The sequence below is a fragment of the Lepidochelys kempii genome, chromosome 1, assembly GCF_965140265.1.
Source record: "Lepidochelys kempii isolate rLepKem1 chromosome 1, rLepKem1.hap2, whole genome shotgun sequence".
In the NCBI taxonomy this organism is placed as follows: Eukaryota; Metazoa; Chordata; order Testudines; family Cheloniidae; genus Lepidochelys; species Lepidochelys kempii.
In genome coordinates this window covers 11975747-11997126 of record NC_133256.1, presented here as the reverse complement: position 1 = coordinate 11997126, position 21380 = coordinate 11975747, and the positions used below count along the sequence as shown (strand labels likewise).

The following is a 21380-nucleotide window of genomic DNA, read 5'->3' as shown; positions in this document are numbered from 1 at the left end:
AGGGACACGGGCTACTGATGAGGCTCTGCAGTCATCAGGTGAGGCAGACATATGTCTGGATGGTATGGAGGTTTTATATGCCTCTTTTTGGTAGGGGACTATGCCGAGGAGTGAATTGAATGGGGCAGGGGTGGAGTGCAGAGAAGCAGATTTTGGGTGGCCATTGCATGGAGGAAGGCACAGAGATGTTAGACAAAAGGAGCATTGAGGTTAGTGCCCTTGGCGGAGCAGAGAGTGGGGGGAAATCACAAGGAGAGCAGGTTAGAGACACAGGCGGTGGATCAAGCAGAAGGAGAAGAAGTATGAATAGGATGAATCTGTAAACTCCGGGGTTGTACCGTATGATTGGAGAATTGCTAACATAGTTCCTATTTTTAAGAAAGGGAAAAAATGTGATCTGGGTAATTATAGGCCTGTTAGTTTGACATCTGTAGTATGCAAGGTCTTGGAAAAAATTTTGAAGGAGAAGGTAGTTAAGGACATTGAAGTCAATGGTAAATGGGACAAAATACAACATGGTTTTACAAAAGGTAGATCGTGCCAAACCAGCCTGATCTCCTTCTTTGAGAAAGTAACAGATTTTTTAGACAAAGGAAACACAGTGGATCTAATTTACCTAGATTTTAGTAAGGCATTTGATACCGTGCCACATGGGGAATTATTAGTTAAATTGGATAAGATGGGGATCAATAGGAAAATTGAAAGGTGGATAAGGAATTGGTTAAAAGGGAGACTACAACGGGTCCTACTGAAAAGTGAACTGTCAGGCTGGAGGGAGGTTACCAGTGGAGTTCCTCAAGGATCGGTTTTGGGACCAATCTTATTTAATTTTTTATTGTTGACCTTGGCACAAAAAGTGGGAGTGTGCTAATAAAATTTGCGGATGATACAAAGCTGGGAGGTATTGCCAATTTAGAGAAGGACAGGGATATCCTCCTACAGGAGGATCTGGATGACCTTGTAAACTGGACTAATAGTAATAGGATGAAATTTAATAGTGAGAAGTGTAAGGTCATGCATTTAGGGATTAATAACAAGAATTTTAGTTATAACCTAGGGACGCATCAATTAGAAGTAACGGAGGAGGAAAAGGACCTTGGAGTATTGGTTGATCATAGGATGACTATGAGCCGCCAATGTGATATGGCTGTGAAAAAAGCTAATGCGGTCTTGGGATGCATCAGGAGAGGTATTTCCAGTAGGGGTAAGGAGGTTTTAGTACCGTTATACAAGGCACTGGAGAGACCTCACCTGGAATACTGTGTGCAGTTCTGGTCTCCCATGTTTAAGAAGGATGAATTCAAACTGGAACAGGTACAGAGAAGGGCTACTAGGATGATCCGAGGAATGGAAAACTTGTCTTATGAAAGGAGACTCAGAGAGCTTGGCTTGTTTAGCCTAACTAAAAGAAAGTTGAGGGGAGATATGATTGCTCTCTATAAATATTTCAGAGGGATAAATACCGGAGAGGGAGAGGAATTATTTAAGCTCAGTACCAATATGGACACAAGAACAAATGGATATAAACTGGCCACTAAGAAATTTAGACTAGAAATTAGACAAAGGTTTTTAACCATCAGAGGAGTGGTTTTGGAATAGCCTTCCAAGGGAAGCAGTGGGGCAAAAGATCTATCTGGCTTTAAGATTAAACTCGATAAGTTTATGGAGGAGATGGTATGATGGGATAACATGGTTTTGGTAATTAAATATTCATGGTAAATAGGCCCAATGGCCTGTGATGGGCTATTAGATGGGGTGAGATCCAAGTTACCCAGGAAAGAATTTTCTGTAGTATCTGGCTGATGAATCTTGCCCATATGCTCAGGGTTTAGCTGATTGCCATATTTGGGGTAGGGAAGGAATTTTCCTCCAGGGCAGATTGGAAGAGGCCCTGGAGGTTTTTTGCCTTCCTCTGTAGCATGGGGCACGGGTCACTTGCTGGAGGATTCTCTGCTCCTTGAAGTCTTTAAACTACGATTTGAGGACTTCAATAGCACAGATATAGGTGTGAGGTTTGTTTGTTTGTTTTTTTGTAGGAGTGGTGCGTGAAATTCTGTGGCCTGCATTGTGCAGGAGGTCAGACTAGATGATCATAATGGTCTCTTCTGACCTAAATATCTATGAATCTAATACCTATGAATCTATGATGAAGGTGTGACCCAGAGAGGGGGCTGGAGGTTGGATGGGGACTTGAAGCAACAGACAAGAATTATTTTGGATTGGGTGGCTTGAGGCGAGGTCCGTGTCAAAGGGACACAAGAGGAGGAGATTGCAGGGGAAGGGCTCATTGAAATTTTCAGGGAAGGACTTGAGGAGTCCAGAAAAGAAGGAACCACAGGACTTGAAACAGAAGGAGAAGGTGACATGGCTGAGAGTTCTGTCCAAGGAGCAGTACTGCCTGAGGGAGACGTGGTGGTGGCCGCAGCAGTCAAGAGTGGCCAGATCAAAACAGCCTGAACTTTGGGAAAGTTGGGATCTGGAGCCTAACTTTGCAGCCTGGGCCCAGCTCTCTGTAGTAGGCAGATTCAGAGAACCGGCAGCTGTGAGGGTAAGGTAAGGCAGGCTCTGTAGTCCAATCCACATCTCAGCCTCTTGCAGTAGAGATGAGCGTGAGCTGAGGATTGATATGGTGGCATTTGCTCTGAGGATGCTCCTCTGTATTTGTCTAAGGAGCAGAAACTACTGGAGCATGCTCAGGTCCCTAAATGAGCAGCATAACCCAAATTAACGTACCCCCAGTGGTGAACTGGAGCCGGTTCGCATCGGTTCGCTAGAACCGGTTGTTAAATTTAGAAGCCCTTTTAGAACTGGTTGTTCTGCGAGGGACAGCCGGTTCTAAAAGGGCTTCTAAACTTAAGCAGCCAAAAGTGGTGCCTTAGGCGCTGACTCCATGGGTGCTCCAGCCCTGGAGCACCCAAGGGAAAAATTTGGTGGGTGCAGAGCACCCATTGGCAGCTCCCCTCCCCACCCCCGGCTCACCTCTGCTCCGCCTCCTCCCCTGAACGCGCCGCCCCGCTCTGCTTCTCCGCCCTCCACCCCAGGCTTCCCGTGAATCAGCTGTTTGCGCGGGAAGCTGGGGCAGGCTGAGGGGCAGGCTGCAGCTTCCCGCTCAGGCCCAGGGGGGTGGAGGTGAGCTGGGGGGGCGGGGTGAGGAGGGCCGCCCGCACCGCAGCAGGTAACCCGGGCGGGGGGGGGGGTGCAGGGGAACCGCTCCCCGCCCCAGCTCATCTCCACCACCCTTGGCCTGAGCGGGAAGCTGCCGCCTGCTTCTCAGCCCTCCCCAGCTTCCTGCCGAACAGCTGATTCACTGGAAGCCGGGGCGGGGGGGGAGAGGGGCGTGGAGAAGCAGAGCGGGGCGGTGCGTTCAGGGGTGGGGGCAGAGCGGAGGTGAGCTGGGGCCGGGCGCAGAGCTGCGGATCACCCAGGGAGTCGGCGCCTAAGGCACCACTTTTGATGTGATCAGTGGGGGGAGCGGCTGCTCCCCCCAGCTACGCTACCCTGCCCCTAGGAGCCAGAGGGATCTGCCTGGGAGCCGCCCCAGGTGAGCCCCGCCGGGACTCCCCACCTCGCCCCCCGGCAGGTCCCTCTGGCTCTTAGGGGCAGGGCAGGGTGGGCACCCACTACGGTGGCCCATGAGACCCTCCTGCCCGGTTCTGGGGGCAGTCAGGGGACAGGGGAGGGGGATGGATGGGTAGGGGGGGTGTCAAGGAATGCAGGGGGTTGGATGGGGCAGGAGTCCCCTGGGGGCGGGGGTAGGCTACCACCCCCTTGTGGGGTGAGGAGGGAACCCGTTGTTAAGATTTTGGCAGCTCATCACTGCATACCCCCCAACTCTTGTTTCTCCTGTCCGGACAAGGCTCTGTAATGTCAGAGCTTTCTGCTTATTTTATTTTGGCTACTGTGGGTTTTAACTGTGGTCTCGGAGGAGGAAGAAAACATGCTTTGTTCCCAGGGCTCAGATAGTTCCTCATATGGCACCAAAGTTTTGCAAATTAAAGCAGAGATGACACCGTGTTATCTGAGTCCGTGTTTTACTGGGAGACATTAGTGGAGCTGCTATCAACTGAACATGGGTTGTGGATGTTTTTAGCCTTACATTCGAAGATCGCAGGAATAGCATTGGCAGTTACCAGGCCAGACTCTGCTCTCCGTGACACAGGTCTAGTGACAGACTAACTGAGAATTTATTATTATTACAGTTGCAGAAAGATCATAGAATCATAGAATATCAGGGTTGGAAGGGACCTCAGGAGGTCATCTAGTCCAACCCCCTGCTCAAGGCAGGACCAATCCCCAATTAAATCATCCCAGCCAGGGCTTTGTCAAGCCTGACCTTAAAAACTTCTAAGGAAGGAGATCCTACCACCTCCCTAGGTAACGCATTCCATTGTTTCACCACCCTCCTAGTGAAAAAGTTTTTCCTAATATCCAACCTAAACCTCCCCGACTGCAACTTGTGACCATTACTCCTTGTCCTGTCCTCTTCTACCACTGAGAATAGTGTAGAACCATCCTCTCTGGAACCATCTCTCAGGTAGTTGAAAGCCGCTATCAAATCCCCCCTCATTCTTCTCTTCTGCAGGCTAAACAATCCCAGTTCCCTCAGCCTCTCCTCATAAGTCATGTGTTCCAGTCCCCTAACCATTTTTGTTGCCCTTTGCTGGACTCTCTCCAATTTATCCACATCCTTCTTGTAGTGTGGGGCCCAAAACTGGACACAGTACTCCAGATGAGGCCTCACCAATGTCGAATAGAGGGGGACGATCATGTCCCTCTATCTGCTCGCTATGCCCCTACTTATACATCCCAAAATGCCATTGGCCTTCCTGGCAACAAGGGCACACTGTTGACTCATATCCAGCTTCTCGTCCACTGTCACCCCTAGGTCCTTTTCCGCAGAACTGCTGCCTAGCCATTCGGTCCCTAGTCTGTAGCTGTCATTGGGTTTTTCCGTCCTAAGTGCAGGACCCTGCACTTATCCTTATTGAACCTCATCAGATTTCTTTTGGCCCAATCCTCCAATTTGTCTAGGTCCCTCTGTATCCTATCCCTGCCCTCCAGTGTATCTACCACTCCTCCCAGTTTAGTATCATCCGCAAATTTGCTGAGAGTGCAATTCACACCATCCTCCAGATCATTTATGAAGATATTGAACAAAACCGGCCCCAGGACCGACCCCTGAGGCACTCCACTTGACACCGGCTGCCAACTAGACATGGAGCCATTGATCACTACCCGTTGAGCCCGACAATCTAGCCAACTTTCTACCCACCTTATAGTGCATTCATCCAGCCCATACTTCTTTAACTTGCTGACAAGAATAGTGTGGGAGACCGTGTCAAAAGCTTTGCTAAAGTCAAGAAACAATACATCCACTGCTTTCCCTTCATCCACAGAACCAGTAATCTCATCATAGAAGGCGATTAGATTAGTCAGGCATGACCTTCCCTTGGTGAATCCATGCTGACTGTTCCTGATCACTTTCCTCTCGTGTAAGTGCTTCAGGACTGATTCTTTGAGGACCAGCTCCAGATCCCTGGGTCACAGGCAATTGGGTCCACAGGCAAACCTCTGTTACCAGCGTTGCCCATTACTTTGGGGTATGCTCATTTATTAGGGTTACTCTTCTGGGAAGGGGGGGGTTCTGTAATTCTGTCAACATACTGCTTGTGTCACTTGTGTGTTCATACGGAGCTCTACTTCTCCCTGCTGCAAGTCCCTTCCAGTGGAGCTATCCTGCAGGACCTAGATTCCCCAAGGCTGGGTTCTTCCAGCCCCAGAACCAGACGAACACACACACACACACACATTAACAGAGCGCGTCTGAGAGGACCAGGTTAATCAGCACTCCCAAGCTGACCCCTTATATGTCCCTGGACTCGGCAGGCTAGGTCAAACAGCACCTCCAAGCTGTCACCCTCATATGCCTTGGGTAGCGCACCGGAATAGAGCCCGTCTGAGCAGACTGGGTCGAGCAGCACTTTCAATCTGCCATCCTCATATGCCCCTGGTTCAGCACGTCCCTATCCCCACTTTCACTTTACAATTGTTCTGGTCGTAACCCACTTGATGAGCAAACCCCACAGGATTTTTGGGCACTGCAGGGATCTTTAGCTGAGGTGCGAGGAGTGTTGCTGCAGAGCGAATGAGGAAACCAAAAAACACCCACGAGGGGGAGAGAAGCAACCAGCTTAATCATGAAAGTTATTTATTGCCAGGTAATAACCATAGGGGACCCAAACAAACAAACCACTTATAATTTTTTATTTAATATGGAGATATACCCATCTCATAGAGCTGGGAGGGACCTGGAAAGGTCATTGAGTCCAGTCCCCTGCCTTCACAGCAGGATCAAGTACTATCCCTTATTTTTGCCCCAGATCCCTAAATGGCCCCCTCAAGGATTGAACTCACAACCCTGGGTTTAGCAGGCTAATGCTCCAAGCACTGAGCTATCCCTCCCCCCGTAATAGTAAAGCTAACTTAAATTTGATTATAAAAGTCAAGTTTAGAAAACTATAACTGATCACGCAAGTCAGGGTCAGAAGGCTATACCTAGAGGGAGAGAGAGAGATAGCGCTGGATTCTCACCACTCCGTGAAGCTTGAATCAATTGGGGTCCCCAGGTGGTGGTGGTGGTAGCTGAGGGTCCAGAGTGCTGGAGACAGGCAGATCATGCATGACAGTCAGGAGAAGATGAAGTCCCCATGGAACTGATGCAGATTTTGGATCCAGGCATGAGAACATTTACTTGAGCTTGGTTTGGGGTTTTTGTAGAGAAACAACAATGGTTCAAGGGAGAACACTAGATTTGTTTATGTGTAAGCTGATGGCTCAAGGGAGTATACCAAAGTTGGTTTGTTCAGGCTAGACCATGGGAGCTGATCATTCCTGGCTTTGGGCAGTGTTCCTTGGAGGGAGCTCACAATACAATTCGGGAGCTACACTATTTTGGATACCAATCAAGGATTTATTGCTAGAATTGGTCTGATAACTACTGAGCTGGGTGTGTGCAGGCGTGGGTTCATTAACATCTGGAGCAGAGATCCCCCATCATGCAGTGCTTCCCTGCTTTTCTGGTCCCAGAGTTCCGTGTGGTTCTTGCCTTGGAATCTCTGTTCTCCATTCTGTATGCTAATGGAGTTGCCTCCTTGTCCCATCTTCGATGCAAATGAGGCTAGGGGAGTTGCCTCAATCCTGTCACCCTTGTCCGCAGAGGTTCAGATGTGTCTCCCACTGCTTTTTCATTGCTTTTTGTAAGTCTTTCTTCTGATCAGTTTTGATTCAAGCAGAGACTAGGGGTTGGGGGGAAGGTCTTTCGTGAGTCAGACAAGCTGGGAACTGCACTCTGGTTCCCCAAGAACACAGAGCTGATAGGTAACACCTCTTGGCCCTGTGATGCTGTACAAACCCAGAGAGACAGTCTCTGCTCTGAAGAGCTAACATTCCACCTAGGAAGGGGAGCAAGAGACACAGACAGATGAAGTGACGCGCTCAGGATCACACAGGGGTGAGGTTGCCAGGCCAGTGCCCCCTTGCTGCCCTTGAGGACACAGCTTGCTCTGTTGCAGGTCTCCGTTGATCTGTTTTCATCACCCCGAGGCCAGGGTCGTCAGGGTCAGTCACTCCGAGGCCAGGGTCGTGGTACCTTCAGTCCTACCCCCTTTTGGGTGCTGAAGTTCAATGGTAATCAGGAACAAAAAGAAACCCAGCTCAAAGCCAGGGCCATCCCACACCCCTTCCGTGGTGCCCTGCCCATCTAGTCAGGGCTGGTTTCCAAAACAGTCTGCACTTCTGCCAGTTCCCTTCCCATTATCTGGGCCACCCTTCCAGAAGGAGGGATCTGGCTGACCAGCAAGCTCCGGCTCAGGGCTGCAACCAGCCTCCCCTTCTTCCCCGCCCTCAGAGAAGCAGAGCTCCAACCTCCTTCCTGGTCAGAACTCACCCAAGTGAGGCCCTCTCCTTTTATCTCCCCTTGCAGAGGAAGCAGGGTGAGGGCAACTGGGTCCACAGGCCTAACACTTTCAGTGCCAGTGAGGAACCGGTCAGCCTCCTTAACCCTCTCATTGCCAATGTGGGGCCTCTCTGCTCCATCCCAAAGGGGTTAGTAGCTGAGCCAGGGATCTCCTTAGATCTCCTTAGACTGGGATCAGTTCTCTTGGCTTCCAATCCAGGGTCCTAGTCACAGACCACATTAGATCCTAGAAGCTAGCTGGACCAGAAACCCGCTGAAAAGAACAATTAAAAAACCCTCTAATCTTTGTGTTACTAATAAAACTGTGGCTGAAAGTATTCCAATGAGCGTCTCTAGAGTTAGGCATCTACATATGTACGTAGATGCCCAAATAAAAGCCAGTGGCGGCTGAGCATCTGCAGCCCCCAGTGACTTCACTAGGAATTGTGGGTGCTCAGCTCCCTGAAGAATTAGGCCAGGCTTATCTAGATGTCTCACGAGGGAGTTAGGTCTCTCACGTAATCTACTGTTATTGCAGGAGAACCTCAAACTTTCAGCCAAAGATAGAGGCTTTATTACTGTAGACAGGTGGTAAGAGACAGTCCCTGCCCTAAAGAGCTTAACGGCCTCATTCTCATTTATATCAAGGCTCCTTAGCACTGCTCTGGGAGCAGATAGGGGCCCTCAGGTGGGTGTGAATGGGTGTAAAGTTACTACTTTAAGATCCCTTTACAGTCATAGTAGTGTAAATGAGAATTGGTCACAATCTCAATACACACGGCAGTGGGAGAAAGTATTGTTACTTTAGGGATTATATTATTTACTATATTTGAAAATGTCCTTAGGTGAAGTAATTTTAAGACATCAAATTGACTGGTTACAACAGAGCACTGATCTAGTTCACATTCTGCATTGCCTGTAGCTTGGACAGTGAAGTTAGTTGCACTCTCAGGGCTACATTCTGCTCTTGGTTACGGGTATAATTTCCACCAGAACCAGTAGGAGCTGCATTTGTGTTGCCAGGAGCAGCATTTGGCCCATTGTGTCTAGTCAATTTCACTTTCTGGTTATCTGCATCAGCTCAAGGCTACTGTGTTTGGGGGTCCAAAGTTTAAACTCATGAAAGGCCCGCCTCCTTCGACATTTCCAAACAGCTCACGTCAGTGCTAGTCACACTGGGGTTTGGGACTTTTTTTATTTAAACAGAACCTAAACCTGGGGCCTAAACTCCTCCATACTGACCCTTTGAAATTATTGCAGAGAAACGTGAAGCCCATTTTGTAATCCTTGCTTTCCTGAGACCATGATGAACATAAATTTGGCTGCGCTCCAATCCTTTCACTTCCCTGTTGAAGAGCTGGCCTGAGAAGCAACATGGTCCCTTTTTTGTTCTATGGAAAAAACAGAACTTACATGACAGACTTTGTCAGCCACTAGTCCGTTCTAATGCCTCTGTGTGTGTGTACTGCAATATGTGCTCAGAACTGCTTGCAAAGCAGCATCCAGGAGACAGACTGCAAGCAGGATGTTTTCTCTTGAAAACACATAGCTATTTGTCTCCCACACACTGAATCATTTCCACCGTGCGCCCTCCAGGGCAGACGGAATAGTACTTGCCCCGACGTTCACCTCCTACTAGTAATGAAGATTTTGTTTCTGGTTAATTTCAGGACCTTCCTCTGGAGAACATTAGGCTAACTACTCAAGTGCTTCAGCACGACAATTGCAGCTGTGTCTGTGGGCTGCTGCAGAGAGCCAGGCAGATGCCTGTGGAGAAGGAGTCTGCTACGCGCCAGCGGATCTGAAGTCAGGAGACAGTCGACAGATCCTGATCTCAGGTGCAATGGTGTCGATACAGAATAACTCCTACCTGTCTAGGTAAATATATTGCCTCCATCACCATATCTGGATACACTCACAGAACTCTATACATCAAAACAGGGCTGAGAAACTCCATCCCTCCATTCATGTTGCTGGAGGAGGTATCCTATATACATGTATAGTAGACATGTGTCTATTATGCATGGGCTAGTGGAGTTGCCTGAAGTCAAGTCCCAAGAGGTGGATCGCTGCTTTCATTCTTGAGGTGTTTTGATCTTGGGCCCATTCCGATTTCTGGGTGGATGGTGTCCCAAAGCCCAGAGCCTACTGCCAGGAATGTCTCTGAGAGCTGCTACCCCCTGGGCTTTGCCAGCAAGAGTGGTCCTGATGTCCATAGCTCGCAAAAGGAGAGGCAGTCTAAGAGGTAGGGCTCAGGCCACTGCGGGTGCAGTAACCCTGGGACCTGGCAGCTGATCCGGAACTGCAGAGGTAGCCAGATGAGCGTGGGAGGCATGTGAGGGATGTGCCCCTGACATACTGCCCTACGCATAACATCGGCTGCTGCATGCTGGACAAGTTGGCGTTTCCTGATGGTGCTCACTTCCCTCCCCATCAAGCAGTCCAGACGCAATCACCAGGGCGGGAGGTAGTGAGCCTGTGGGTCACTGCGGCTAGAACTTCAGCCGGCAGCCAGGGGTGCAGCCTCCCGGCCAGCCACAGGCACAAGGCAGCATTGCGCTGTGGGTATCAAGGAGCACTGAGGCGTCCAACAGGTCCCCGGTGCTGTGCTTCACCTTTTCAAGTGGAGAGCAGACACCCGGAGGCAGAGGCTGGCTTTGGCTTCAGCCAGCTCTTCATGGCATTTCCTTCTCTCCCTCTTGCCTGGGTTGAATTGTATCCAGCTGCTCTTCATCCAGGGGCTTGTCCCATTCAGATTCCGGAGTCAACACCGTCAGCACGTGACAGGAGATGTAGGGCTGGGGGTCATCAGTGTTTCTGTGGCCGTGAAGTCAATAACATCTCACAGTCTTCCCTAGATGTCTGACCTATCTATTGACTAGGACAGAAGTGGGCCTTGTGGGACTGCACACAGGGAACATAGGAGCTGCCAGACAGGCTCAGACCAGTGACCCATCTAGTCCAGCATCCCGTCACCGGCAGTGGCCAGTGCCAGATGTGAGAGGAACAGCTGCCCATCCTGACCCTTTGGAGGGTCATGAAAGAAGACAATGGAGTTGCTCTGGATTTGCTTTTGGGAGTCAGTAGATTTCCACGAGGCATAACTGAGATCAACATTTGCCATCATGGGAAGGGAGAATGTCATGTTTCCCTCTGGTCCCTCCCCTCTGCCCTATCCCCGGTCTTGGTCAGTGCTTGGATGTGTCATACGCACAGGCTGACATTCTTCCATCCCACTCCCAGTCCTTGCTCTGCCTCTGGGGAAAGGTCAACCTGCTCTCTTTTGTGTCCTTGCATTGCTTGGCTGTCGCTCCCATGCGATCACTCAGTGCAGCTGAAGTAGGATGTGGGGGCAGCTGAAGTGGGATGTGGGCGGGGGTCAGGCAGCCGGGAGCCCAAAAGAGACACAGCAGGTTTTGTTGTAGGAATTTAGGGCATTTGCTCAAACAAAGGGGAAGGACGGGGGCAGGTCTCTCCAGACCTAGCAACCAACTAGCTTCATGTTGCAAAAAGAAATGTATATTAGGACGCTAAATAACAATACACCATTGTGAGTCGGTGGTGTTCTCCATAATTATATGGCCAAGCCAAAGAGCAAGTCCAGTATGGGCTCATTTTACAGTATGTGGGTATGTAACTCTCCACTCATCAGCTAAACTGCCCTCATGTGGCGTGGGGGGAAAAACCTCAGGACCTTCAGCTCAGAAAACTACTTGTGCTAATGGAGATACTGCATTAGCAGCCGCTAGATGTAAGTCTTATACCCTCGTTTTAGGTCTGCCAGTAGATGGCGACATAGCCATAGATTCTTAAGCGAGTCCAAGTCCAGCCAGCAGGGGGCAATAGTATGCAAATACACCAGTTAATAACCACACTGAGTAGCCATGGTGCTAAATCCACACTGAGTAGAGCACTTTTCATGTGTAGGCCTCAAAGCGCTGTACAAAGAAGTATTATTCCCGCCCCCCTTGTAAAATAGTGATACTGGGGCTCAGAGCAGTTCAGTGGCTTGCCCAGATTCACTCCATGGGTTAATCCATCAGCACCCAGTTCAGTGCCCTACCACTGGGCTGGCCTTAGGGCAGCCTAGTGAGTGCTCTGCACTATTCTGTGGAAGAATTGGATTTGATTTTCTTCTGATCTTCCCTGGGCTATGGAAGCAGCGCATTCAGCTCTGAGGGGAGGGAGAGACTTATGACCAGGCGTGGCCAGCTTGGGAGCGATGTTGAAGCTGTATCTCTGGGTACCTGTGTTATGGAGCAATGAGGAATGCAATACAGGAATCAACCCTTGTATGGATGTTAACACTGGAAACATGTATACAGTGGTGTACATAGTGTATAGGAATAGGACAGTATCCCTTTAAATAGTATGTGAGCCTTCTAGTGGTGCTCACGGTGTTCTGCAGCCAGAGCAGCAGTTTGTATGTAGTGTTGTGTTAAGTGACATGGAATCCAATGGGCCAAAGGTGTTAACATAACCCAGTCACTGTCCAACAGTAAGACGGTAATAACTGTCCTGTTGGGTAAAATAGAAGTTGAGATGAGCTGGAGTTGCTGTTGTTGTTGACGTCTGGTCCTGTTTCATCTCAGGTGGTGTTTGGGAATAAGCAGGAGGAGCTGGTAGGGGTGGTGATGTCATCTTGGTACCTCTCTGTGGCCTGGTCTGGTCAGGACATCTCAGGACGAGCACCATGAAGGCCCGGGTCCCAGGAAATGCTGGGGGGAGCAACCATACCTCTGTCTGTTCTTCCCATTACCTCCCCAAAGTCTCTTTCTTTAAGGACCTCAGAAGGCAGTGGTGGGTGGAATAGCCCATCCCCTCATTATTTTGTCCCTTGTGGACGCCTCATATCCAACACACCCATTTTGGTTCATTAATTTCCGGACCCACATTTTCTTGTTGATTAAGTCCAACACCAACAGAGTCCTTGAATCATATCAGCGGGGCATTTTATTTAGACTAATGGAATCTGTCTCCCTTTTATCCCTTTTCCCTTCAACAGCTGTTATTGTGACATCTTACGAACTCTCACATACTTTTTACATTTAGCGTGAATGTGCAGGCTCAGTTATTACAAAGCAGCTGTACCTGGCCTCTTTGTATTGGGGACCCAGCATTGACTATTTGGTGCCTTGAAATTTTTTGGGTAAAGAGCAAGAGATACAACAGCGTGGAACCCATCGGCGCTGAGGTGTGGGGCCCTTTGGCACATGGCATATGTAACGGAGTTGGGGGCACCTTGCTCAGGAGAGGTTTGGCTCTGAACAAGATAGCTGTCCAGAGCAGACACGATCCTTCCTCATTTTACCGGGTTGCTGATATTAATGTAACCTGCTATTTCCGACAAGCCATGCGTCAGATGAGAATACCATTCTGGATCTGGCTAGCAGAAGTGATGCTGTGTGGTATGAGCAGCTCTGTTCGATGAGGCTGCCACCTGGCCGGTTTTTGGCTTCTGAGTCCAGGTGCCACTTAAGGTTGCCAGGTGCCTGGTTTTCGGGGACCTGGCACCCCTAAATGGCATCGGAACCAAAAGTTGGGTTACTGCAGGGTGGGGGAAGGTGCTGGGTCATTAACCCGTGCCAACCCCTGACCAGACAGGCTCCTTGAGATGATTCAGTGAGCAATTGGGGTGTGGAGGGGAGGGAATGAGCAACAGGGCAGAGCCTTGGGGAAAGAGACAGGGCAGGGGCGAGGCCTTGGGGGTCCAGTTACCAGCAATTAGAAAGGTGGCAACCCTACTGTTAGATATGATGTGTACCAGCGGTGTCTGGGCAGCATCCACATTCCAGAAAGCTGGGCCCGTTTTCTCATGCCCCTCTAGTTTACAGTACTCTACTCGGGGTGGGTCTCATTATCTCTCCTGAGATTCTGGACTGAATCTTTCGCGCATGGACTGTCTGTGGTGGGAGGTAAAGCCCTCCGGTTGGCTGGAGACAAGACTCAAGCGCTTCTGCCAGCTGCACGAGCACTCAGCTTTGGCTGAGTCTGCCTGGGCTTCTGGAAGTGGAGCTCGAGGGCTAGGCCCTGCGAGACGCAGCATGGAACTTAGGGCCAGGAGTGGAGTGACTAAGGTAGTTTTAAGCCACCTTCACACCATCCCAATCCTGGGCTGCTCCAGAGACTTTAGTAGCCCCCACTGTGATTTAGACAGCCCCAGTGGCCTGTCTAAGTTATGACAGCCTTCCAGGGCTTCTGTATGGGATGCAGTGCTGCCAGGAAACTCTGCAGTGCAGCCTGCTGCAGCCCCAGCTGTATCCTCAGCACACCCCTTATGGCAGGGCTTGTCATGCCAAGGGGTTCCCGCCCTGAGCAGAACGAGGGATCTAGGGCCTCTCTACACCACAAAGGGGTCAGAGCGAAGGTGGGGACGACAGCTCTTATGTCAGCCCTTTCCAGAAGAAAAGCATAAAGGAGGAGGCTTGCTCCAGCTAGCTCTTGAGAAAATGACTGCATAACACTTACATACATATCTCCCCACGGCTCCCCTGAGTCCTGCTCCGAAAGCAAAGCAAAATTGAAACCAGCTGCCCCACCTTGTGCCTTCCCTGCCCTCGAGGTTCAGAGGATGCAGATTTTCCATGACGCAGGTATTAGCATGCAGTCATTCTCATGCACTCCCCATGTGTGCGATTTACATGCTGATTTTTCTTATGCTCTCTGGTGACCTGCTTCTACAAGGGGCTTGTCTACATTGCTGCTGTGGTTAGAAGTTGATAGATGTTTGGCTCCGTGTGTATGTTCCTTCTGTGTGCTGCCCCAGCCCTGCGCAGACAGCTGGCACGGCAGACCTTGAGCGAACCGCCTAATGACCACAAGATCCGTTAAGGGACAAAGGCACCCAGTCAGGTTTATTGTCAATGAAGTATGTCACTAGTATCCTGTGGCACCTTAGAGACTAACCAATTTATTTGAGCATAAGCTTTTGTGAGCTACAGCTGAGCCACAAGTACTCCTGTTCTTTTTGCGAATACAGACTAACACGGCTGTTACTCTGAAACTAGTATCCTGCAGACTCTATCAGTCCACTAATTCAGCTATACCCATAACAATGGACACAGCTTAAGTCAATGTAAGTTGCATCACATCTGCAAAAAATGCCAAATATAATTTTGGAAACTAAACTTAAGGAACTAAGCTGCATCCTTCCTTCCACCCATCCAGTGTGGTTCTGCTTTCCATGCCCACAGCACAGTTGCCAACTTTCACATGATAAATAAGCACCCTGACTTTCACAATAAGCCAAAAATCAAGCTAATCCCATTTCAAAACAAGGCCAAAACAAGCCAGTCCCTAAGAACCCCAACACTCTGTGTGACTGGATCCCCCCCGGCGTGCAGTCTGGGACACACACACACACACACATAACAATCCTTACAATGTGACTCATCTCTTCTGCCCAGTGATACACTGTCTTGCTTGAGTTCTCATCCAAACATATTTACTCTCCCATTTCAATGAGCCACCCCTGCATTCGCTGACGGTTTACTCCCTGTTTTCTAGGGCAATGGAGAACTTTATGGTTCTGCGCTCCTGGAACACGAGCGCCAACTCATCCACTGTGGACTGCAGCGTGGAAGACAACACGTACAAGTGCAAATTTGACGAGGAGTTCAAGTACATTCTGCTGCCCGTCTCCTACGGCATCGTGTGCGTCGTGGGGCTGTGCCTCAACCTGCTGGCCCTCTACGTCTTCCTCTTCAGGATCAAGACCTGGAACGCCTCCACCACGTACATGTTCAACCTGGCCGTGTCCGACACACTCTACGTGGTTTCCCTGCCCTTGCTGGTGTATTACTACGCCAAGGGGGACAATTGGCCTTTCAGTGTGGGCTTGTGTAAAATAGTCCGTTTCCTGTTCTACACCAACCTCTACTGCAGCATCCTCTTCCTGCTCTGCATCAGTGTCCACCGTTTCCTGGGCATCTGCTTCCCGCTGAAGTCACTGCAGTGGGGCCGTGTCCGCTACGCGCGGAGGGTGTCAGGGGTCGTCTGGTTGGTCATAATCACGTGCCAATCACCGGTGCTCTTCTTTGTCACCACCAGTGTGAGGTGCAAGACTATCACCTGCCACGACACGTCGAGCAAGGAGCTCTTCGGCCAGTTCGTCATCTACAGCTCGGTGATGCTGGTGCTGCTGTTCTGCATCCCTTTCCTGACTATCATCGTGTGCTACTACCTGATGGCTCGGAAGCTGCTGCAGCCCACCCGGGGGACCTCCAGGAGGTCTAAGTCCAAAAAGAAGTCAGTCAAGATGATCATTGTTGTCCTGGTGGTCTTCATCATCTGCTTCCTTCCTTTCCATGTCACTCGCACCTTGTACTACTCCTTCCGGAGCTGGGACCTTAGCTGCGGGACCCTCAATGCCATTAACTTAGCCTACAAAGTGACCAGGCCCTTAGCTAGCACCAACAGCTGCCTGGATCCCATTTTGTACTTCTTAGTAGGCCAAAGGTTTGTGAAGTTCGCAGGCAACAAAATGCCAGTGAAAACTCCAAACCGAACGGCCCTGAAGGTAACTCCCACCAGTAACACAGGAACCAGCAACAACCTAGATATGATAGCCAAAATGTGAAATCCAAGCCTGCTACATTTCTGTCCACTGTCCTACCACATTGCAGACTATTCTGTCTCCATGGTGGAAGGACTTCTCCACCGTGTGTAGGGGAGTCTGGCATGTGGCCATTATGCATGTGTAACCCACTGGTGAGTCTGTTACAGGTCCCACTCTGCACTGAGTTACAGAGGATCTGAGTTGTTGCAGCCCCCAGCTACAGAGGCATGACTCGTTAGCTAAAGCTGCAGCAGCTCTTGCTTTTTGCTCTGAAGGTCCTACCTGTGGTGGGTCAGCCAAGGTGACGGCTGTCACCCATTGGGTTGATTCCCTAGGCTTCAGGTGTTGATGCTTGAGCAGGAATGGCTCAACAAGATACACCTGTGTGTATGTCACCAGTTTAATGACCTTGTGGAACTAAGGTGCTGCTTCAATGATATATTGTAATCCCATATGCATGTCTTCGTTCAGCTCTGAAACCCAAATACTCCTCCTCCAAACCCGCTCCTCTCTCTGATACGGAATGGTGTCTATCCAGGAGTGAGAAAAGACTACCTGCTGCATGGTGGTCAGGCCAAAGAAGTGACAAGCATGCTAAAAGAATAATAGCCATGCTAAAAGTTCATACTGGTTTTTCTAAAACAAATTTTTTAAAAAAAAACCCCAAACCCGAACCCACCTGTCGATATTATTGAAATGTTCTGCCTTTCACGACATTTTCTGCCATATTTTCTGTTGATGTTTTTATCAAGAAATTATTGCAATCGGCAAGAAAAGCAGTGCGTGAAAAATGCCGATAATTATTTTGATAAAAATTTCAATCCGAATATTGACTTAAAATATCTCCGAAAATGGAGCTCTGGGAAATGGAAAAGACTTTGATGTTTTTCACAAAATCATTTCCCCATTTTTCATCCAGTGCATCTATTGGGGAAGTTTTTATCATTCATATTAGGGATGTGAGACTTTTCGCCTCACTCCAAGCTGGGAGGATGACTCAGCAGAAAAGTAGTTAAACTCTGCAAAGTCTTTTCCTCCTGGGTGAATGTTTAGCACAAGAAAGGAAAGTAAGTAAATTATAGGCAGAAAGGAAACAGAAAAACTCCCCAGCAAGGGGTTCTACCCACTTTTATGGGTTGCCTGACCTTCCCAAAGGCAATAGCCCTCTTCTGTCTCCCGAGTGTTCGCTCTCATAGCTTTTCTCCAGAGAGCACTGCTTGTTCACCAGGCACGGGATAGTGCTGCCCTACCCTGTCACACCCAAATTCTAAAGGCTTTTCGAAAGCCATAAGGCCTCCAAACTGCAGCTTTTACTAATTGCCCAATACTGACTTTAATTTTGGGTGGGGTTTCTTTTTATCCTTTCCCTAGTGATTCATCTTTCCTGAGATGAATCCTGATAAGGCCTTTCATGATATAGCTGGCCAGGCAATCCGGGGCTGGTGTGTAAGCTCCATCTACACTGCCATTTATGTTGGCAAAATTTTATGTCGCTTGGGGGTGTGAAAAAACCACACCCCCTGAGCGACATAAATTTCGCTGGCGTAAGTGGCAGTGTGCCCAGCCCCATGTCAGCGGGAGAGTTTCTCTCACTGACATCGCTGCTGCGGCTCATTGGGGGTGGTTTAATTGTGTGACGGGAGCGCTCTGTCCTGTCGGCACAGAGCGGCTACACGAGAGACCTTACAGCGGCGCAGCTGCATCGGTACAGCTGTGCCACTGTGAGCTCGCTTGTGTAGACGTGGCCTAAGCAACTAGATGTACAGCAGCTGGGAAACGTTCTAGCATGGAGGCAACAGCACGCTGCAACTTTTAGCAATTTGCCAGGAGCTGCAGCTAATTGAGAAAGGGCCCGATTCTGCCACTTTTACTCAGTACTGAGCCTGACTCAACCATGGGCCAGATCCTCAGCTGGTGTAAATCAGTCTGGCATTATTAAAGCCAATGGTCCTCGCTAGAAAATTAGGCAGTGTGGGAACACGACCGAGAGGACTCAGGTTAAGTAACATGATGTTAAACCCTACTTTGTAGTCAGTGGGCTTGTCTTCACTGCCAAGTTATAACGTGAGTGTTGCCCCTAACTCGAATCCTGCCTACACACGCAAACCCTTAGCTCCAGTGTGGTGGTGCTTTTAACTCGAGTTTGCTGGCCTATTAGGGCGTAGGAGCTAAAGCTTGAGTTAGTGCAACTCATCAGCTGCCAACATGACCACTTAAGTGTGGATGCAGGCTAGTCCCACTTGAGTGTGACCAGTCCTCCAATGCCTTCCCACAATTCCCTCAGTGTGCCCAGTAAGGACAGACCAGGCCAGCCACAATTCACTGGGAAAGAACTCATAGCGTGGCTCGGCTTACAGGAGTGCAAAGAACCGTGGGATATGACCCGAGAAGTCTTAGCACCACACATGAGTGAGTGCAACGCCAATGTGAACACAAAAAGAAAAGGAGGACTTGTGGCATCTTAGAGACGAACCAATTTATTTGAGCATGAGCTTTCGTGAGCTACAGCTCACTTCATCGGATGCATACCGTGGAAACTGCAGAAGACATTATATACACAGAGACCATGAAACAATACCTCCTCCCGCCCCACTCTCCTGCTGGTAATAGCTTATCTAAAGTGATCACTCTCCTTACAATGTGTATGATAATCAAGTTGGGCCATTTCCAGCACAAATCCAGGTTTTCTCACCCTCCGCCCCCCCCCACACAAACTCACTCTCCTGCTGGTAATAGCCCATCCAAAGTGACCACTCTCTTTACAATGTGTATGATAATCAAGGTGGGCCATTTCCAGCACAAATCCAGGTTTTCTCACCCCCCCCCCCCCAAAACACACACACACAAACTCACTCTCCTGCTGGTAATAGCTTATCCAAAGTGACCACTCTCCCTACAATATGCATGATAATCAAGGTGGGCCATTTCCAGCACAAATCCAGGTCTTCTCACCCCCCCACCCCCATACACACACAAACTCACTCTCCTGCTGGTAACAGCCCATCCAAAGCAACCACTCTCCCCCCAATGTGCACGATAATCAAGGTGGGCCATTTCCAGCACAAATCCAGGTCTTCTGACCCACTCCTCCCCCACACACACACAAACTCACTTGCCTGCTGGTAATAGCTCATCCAAACTGACCACTCTCCTTACAATGTGTATGATAATCAAGGTGGGCCATTTCCAGCACAAATCCAAGTTTAACCAGAACGTCTCGGGGGCGGGGGGAGTGGGGTAGGAAAAAACAAGGGGAAATAGGCTACCTTGCATAATGACTTAGCCACTCCCAGTCTCTATTTAAGCCTAAATTAATAGTATCCAATTTGCAAATGAATTCCAATTCAGCAGTTTCTCACTGGAGTCTGGATTTGAAGTTTTTTTGTTGTAAGATAGCGACCTTCATGTCTGTAATCGCGTGACCAGAGAGATTGAAGTGTTCTCCGACTGGTTTATGAATGTTATAATTCTTGACATCTGATTTGTGTCCATTTATTCTTTTACGTAGAGACTGTCCAGTTTGACCAATGTACATGGCAGAGGGGCATTGCTGGCACATGATGGCATATATCACATTGGTGGATGTGCAGGTGAACGAGCCTCTGATAGTGTGGCTGATGTTATTAGGCCCTGTGATGGTGTCCCCTGAATAGATATGTGGGCACAGTTGGCAACGGGCTTTGTTGCAAGGATAGGTTCCTGGGTTAGTGGTTCTGTTGTGTGGTATGTGGTTGTTGGTGAGTATTTGCTTAAGGTTGGGGGGCTGTCTGTAGGCAAGGACTGGCCTGTCTCCCAAGATTTGTGAGAGTGTTGGGTCATCCTTCAGGATAGGTTACCAGCAGGAGAGTGAGTTTGTGTGTGGGTGTTTTGGGGGGGAGGGGGTGAGAAAACCTGGATGTGTGCTGGAAATGGCCCACCTTGATTTTCATACACATTGTAAGGAGAGTGGTCACTTTGGATAAGCTATTACCAGCAGGAGAGTGAGTTTGTGTGTGTGGTTTTTGGAAAGGGGGGGGGGTGAGAAAACCTGGATTTGTGCTGAAAATGGCCCACCTTGATTATCATACACACTGTAAGGAGAGTGATCACTTTAGATAAGCTATTACCAGCAGGAGAGTGGGGTAGGAGGAGGTATTGTTTCATGGTCTCTGTGTATATAATGTCTTCTGCAGTTTCCACAGTATGCATCCGATGAAGTGAGCTGTAGCTCACGAAAGCTTATGCTCAAATAAATTGGTTAGTCTCTAAGGTGCCACAAGTACTCCTTTTCTTTTTGCGAATACAGACTAACACGGCTGTTACTCTGAAATGTGAACACAGTTATTTCATAGTGTGGGTGCACTCACTCAAGCTAGGCTAAATCAGTGGAGATATCCTGAGATAACTCTGCAGTGAAGACAGACTAGGGACAAGTTGTATTCAACATCATGTCCACAGGTCGTGGTTCATCCTATCCTTCCACTAGGTTTTAACCCTGACTAGCTGAAATGAGGTTAACGTGGCTTGCCCCTGATTACACTGATTTGTAGAGAAGCAGAGTGGTCCAATGGATAGAACATGGTCTTGGGCGTCAGGAAAGCTGGGTTCTGTTCCTATCTCTTCTACTGTTATGACCTGGATTATACAGGAAGTTGGTCTAATGATCCTTTCTGGCCTTAAAATCTATAAGTACATAGCTGAGTTTATCAAGGTCTAGCATTTTCTATTGAACACAAAGCCCAGGTGCTACACTGATTTACACCTTCTGAGGTTCTGCTCCCATGGAACTAGTAGTAGATTACAGTACTCCTCAGTGTGCGTAAGGTTGCTAGGATCCTGCCCATGATTGTTAAAATAAATGAGAACCCTCCCTAATATTTGCTGGTGCTT

General features: G+C 49.1%; 1 protein-coding gene across 3 annotated transcripts in view; it reads left to right on the top strand.

The window, feature by feature from the left end:
• P2RY2 (purinergic receptor P2Y2) overlaps positions 1-19168 on the top strand; it is a 37580-nt gene extending 18412 nt beyond the window's left edge. For 2 of the 3 annotated variants that reach the window (XM_073334718.1, XM_073334728.1), the window contains 2 exons: positions 9625-9832; positions 15461-19168. In XM_073334718.1, the coding sequence (XP_073190819.1) occupies positions 9798-9832; positions 15461-16532 (1107 nt within the window). In that variant the 5' untranslated portion in view covers positions 9625-9797 and the 3' untranslated portion in view covers positions 16533-19168. The remainder of the gene's footprint in view (positions 1-9624; positions 9833-15460) is intronic. The other variant, XM_073334735.1, reaches the window with a different exon arrangement.
• The last annotated feature ends 2212 nt before the right edge of the window (positions 19169-21380 follow it).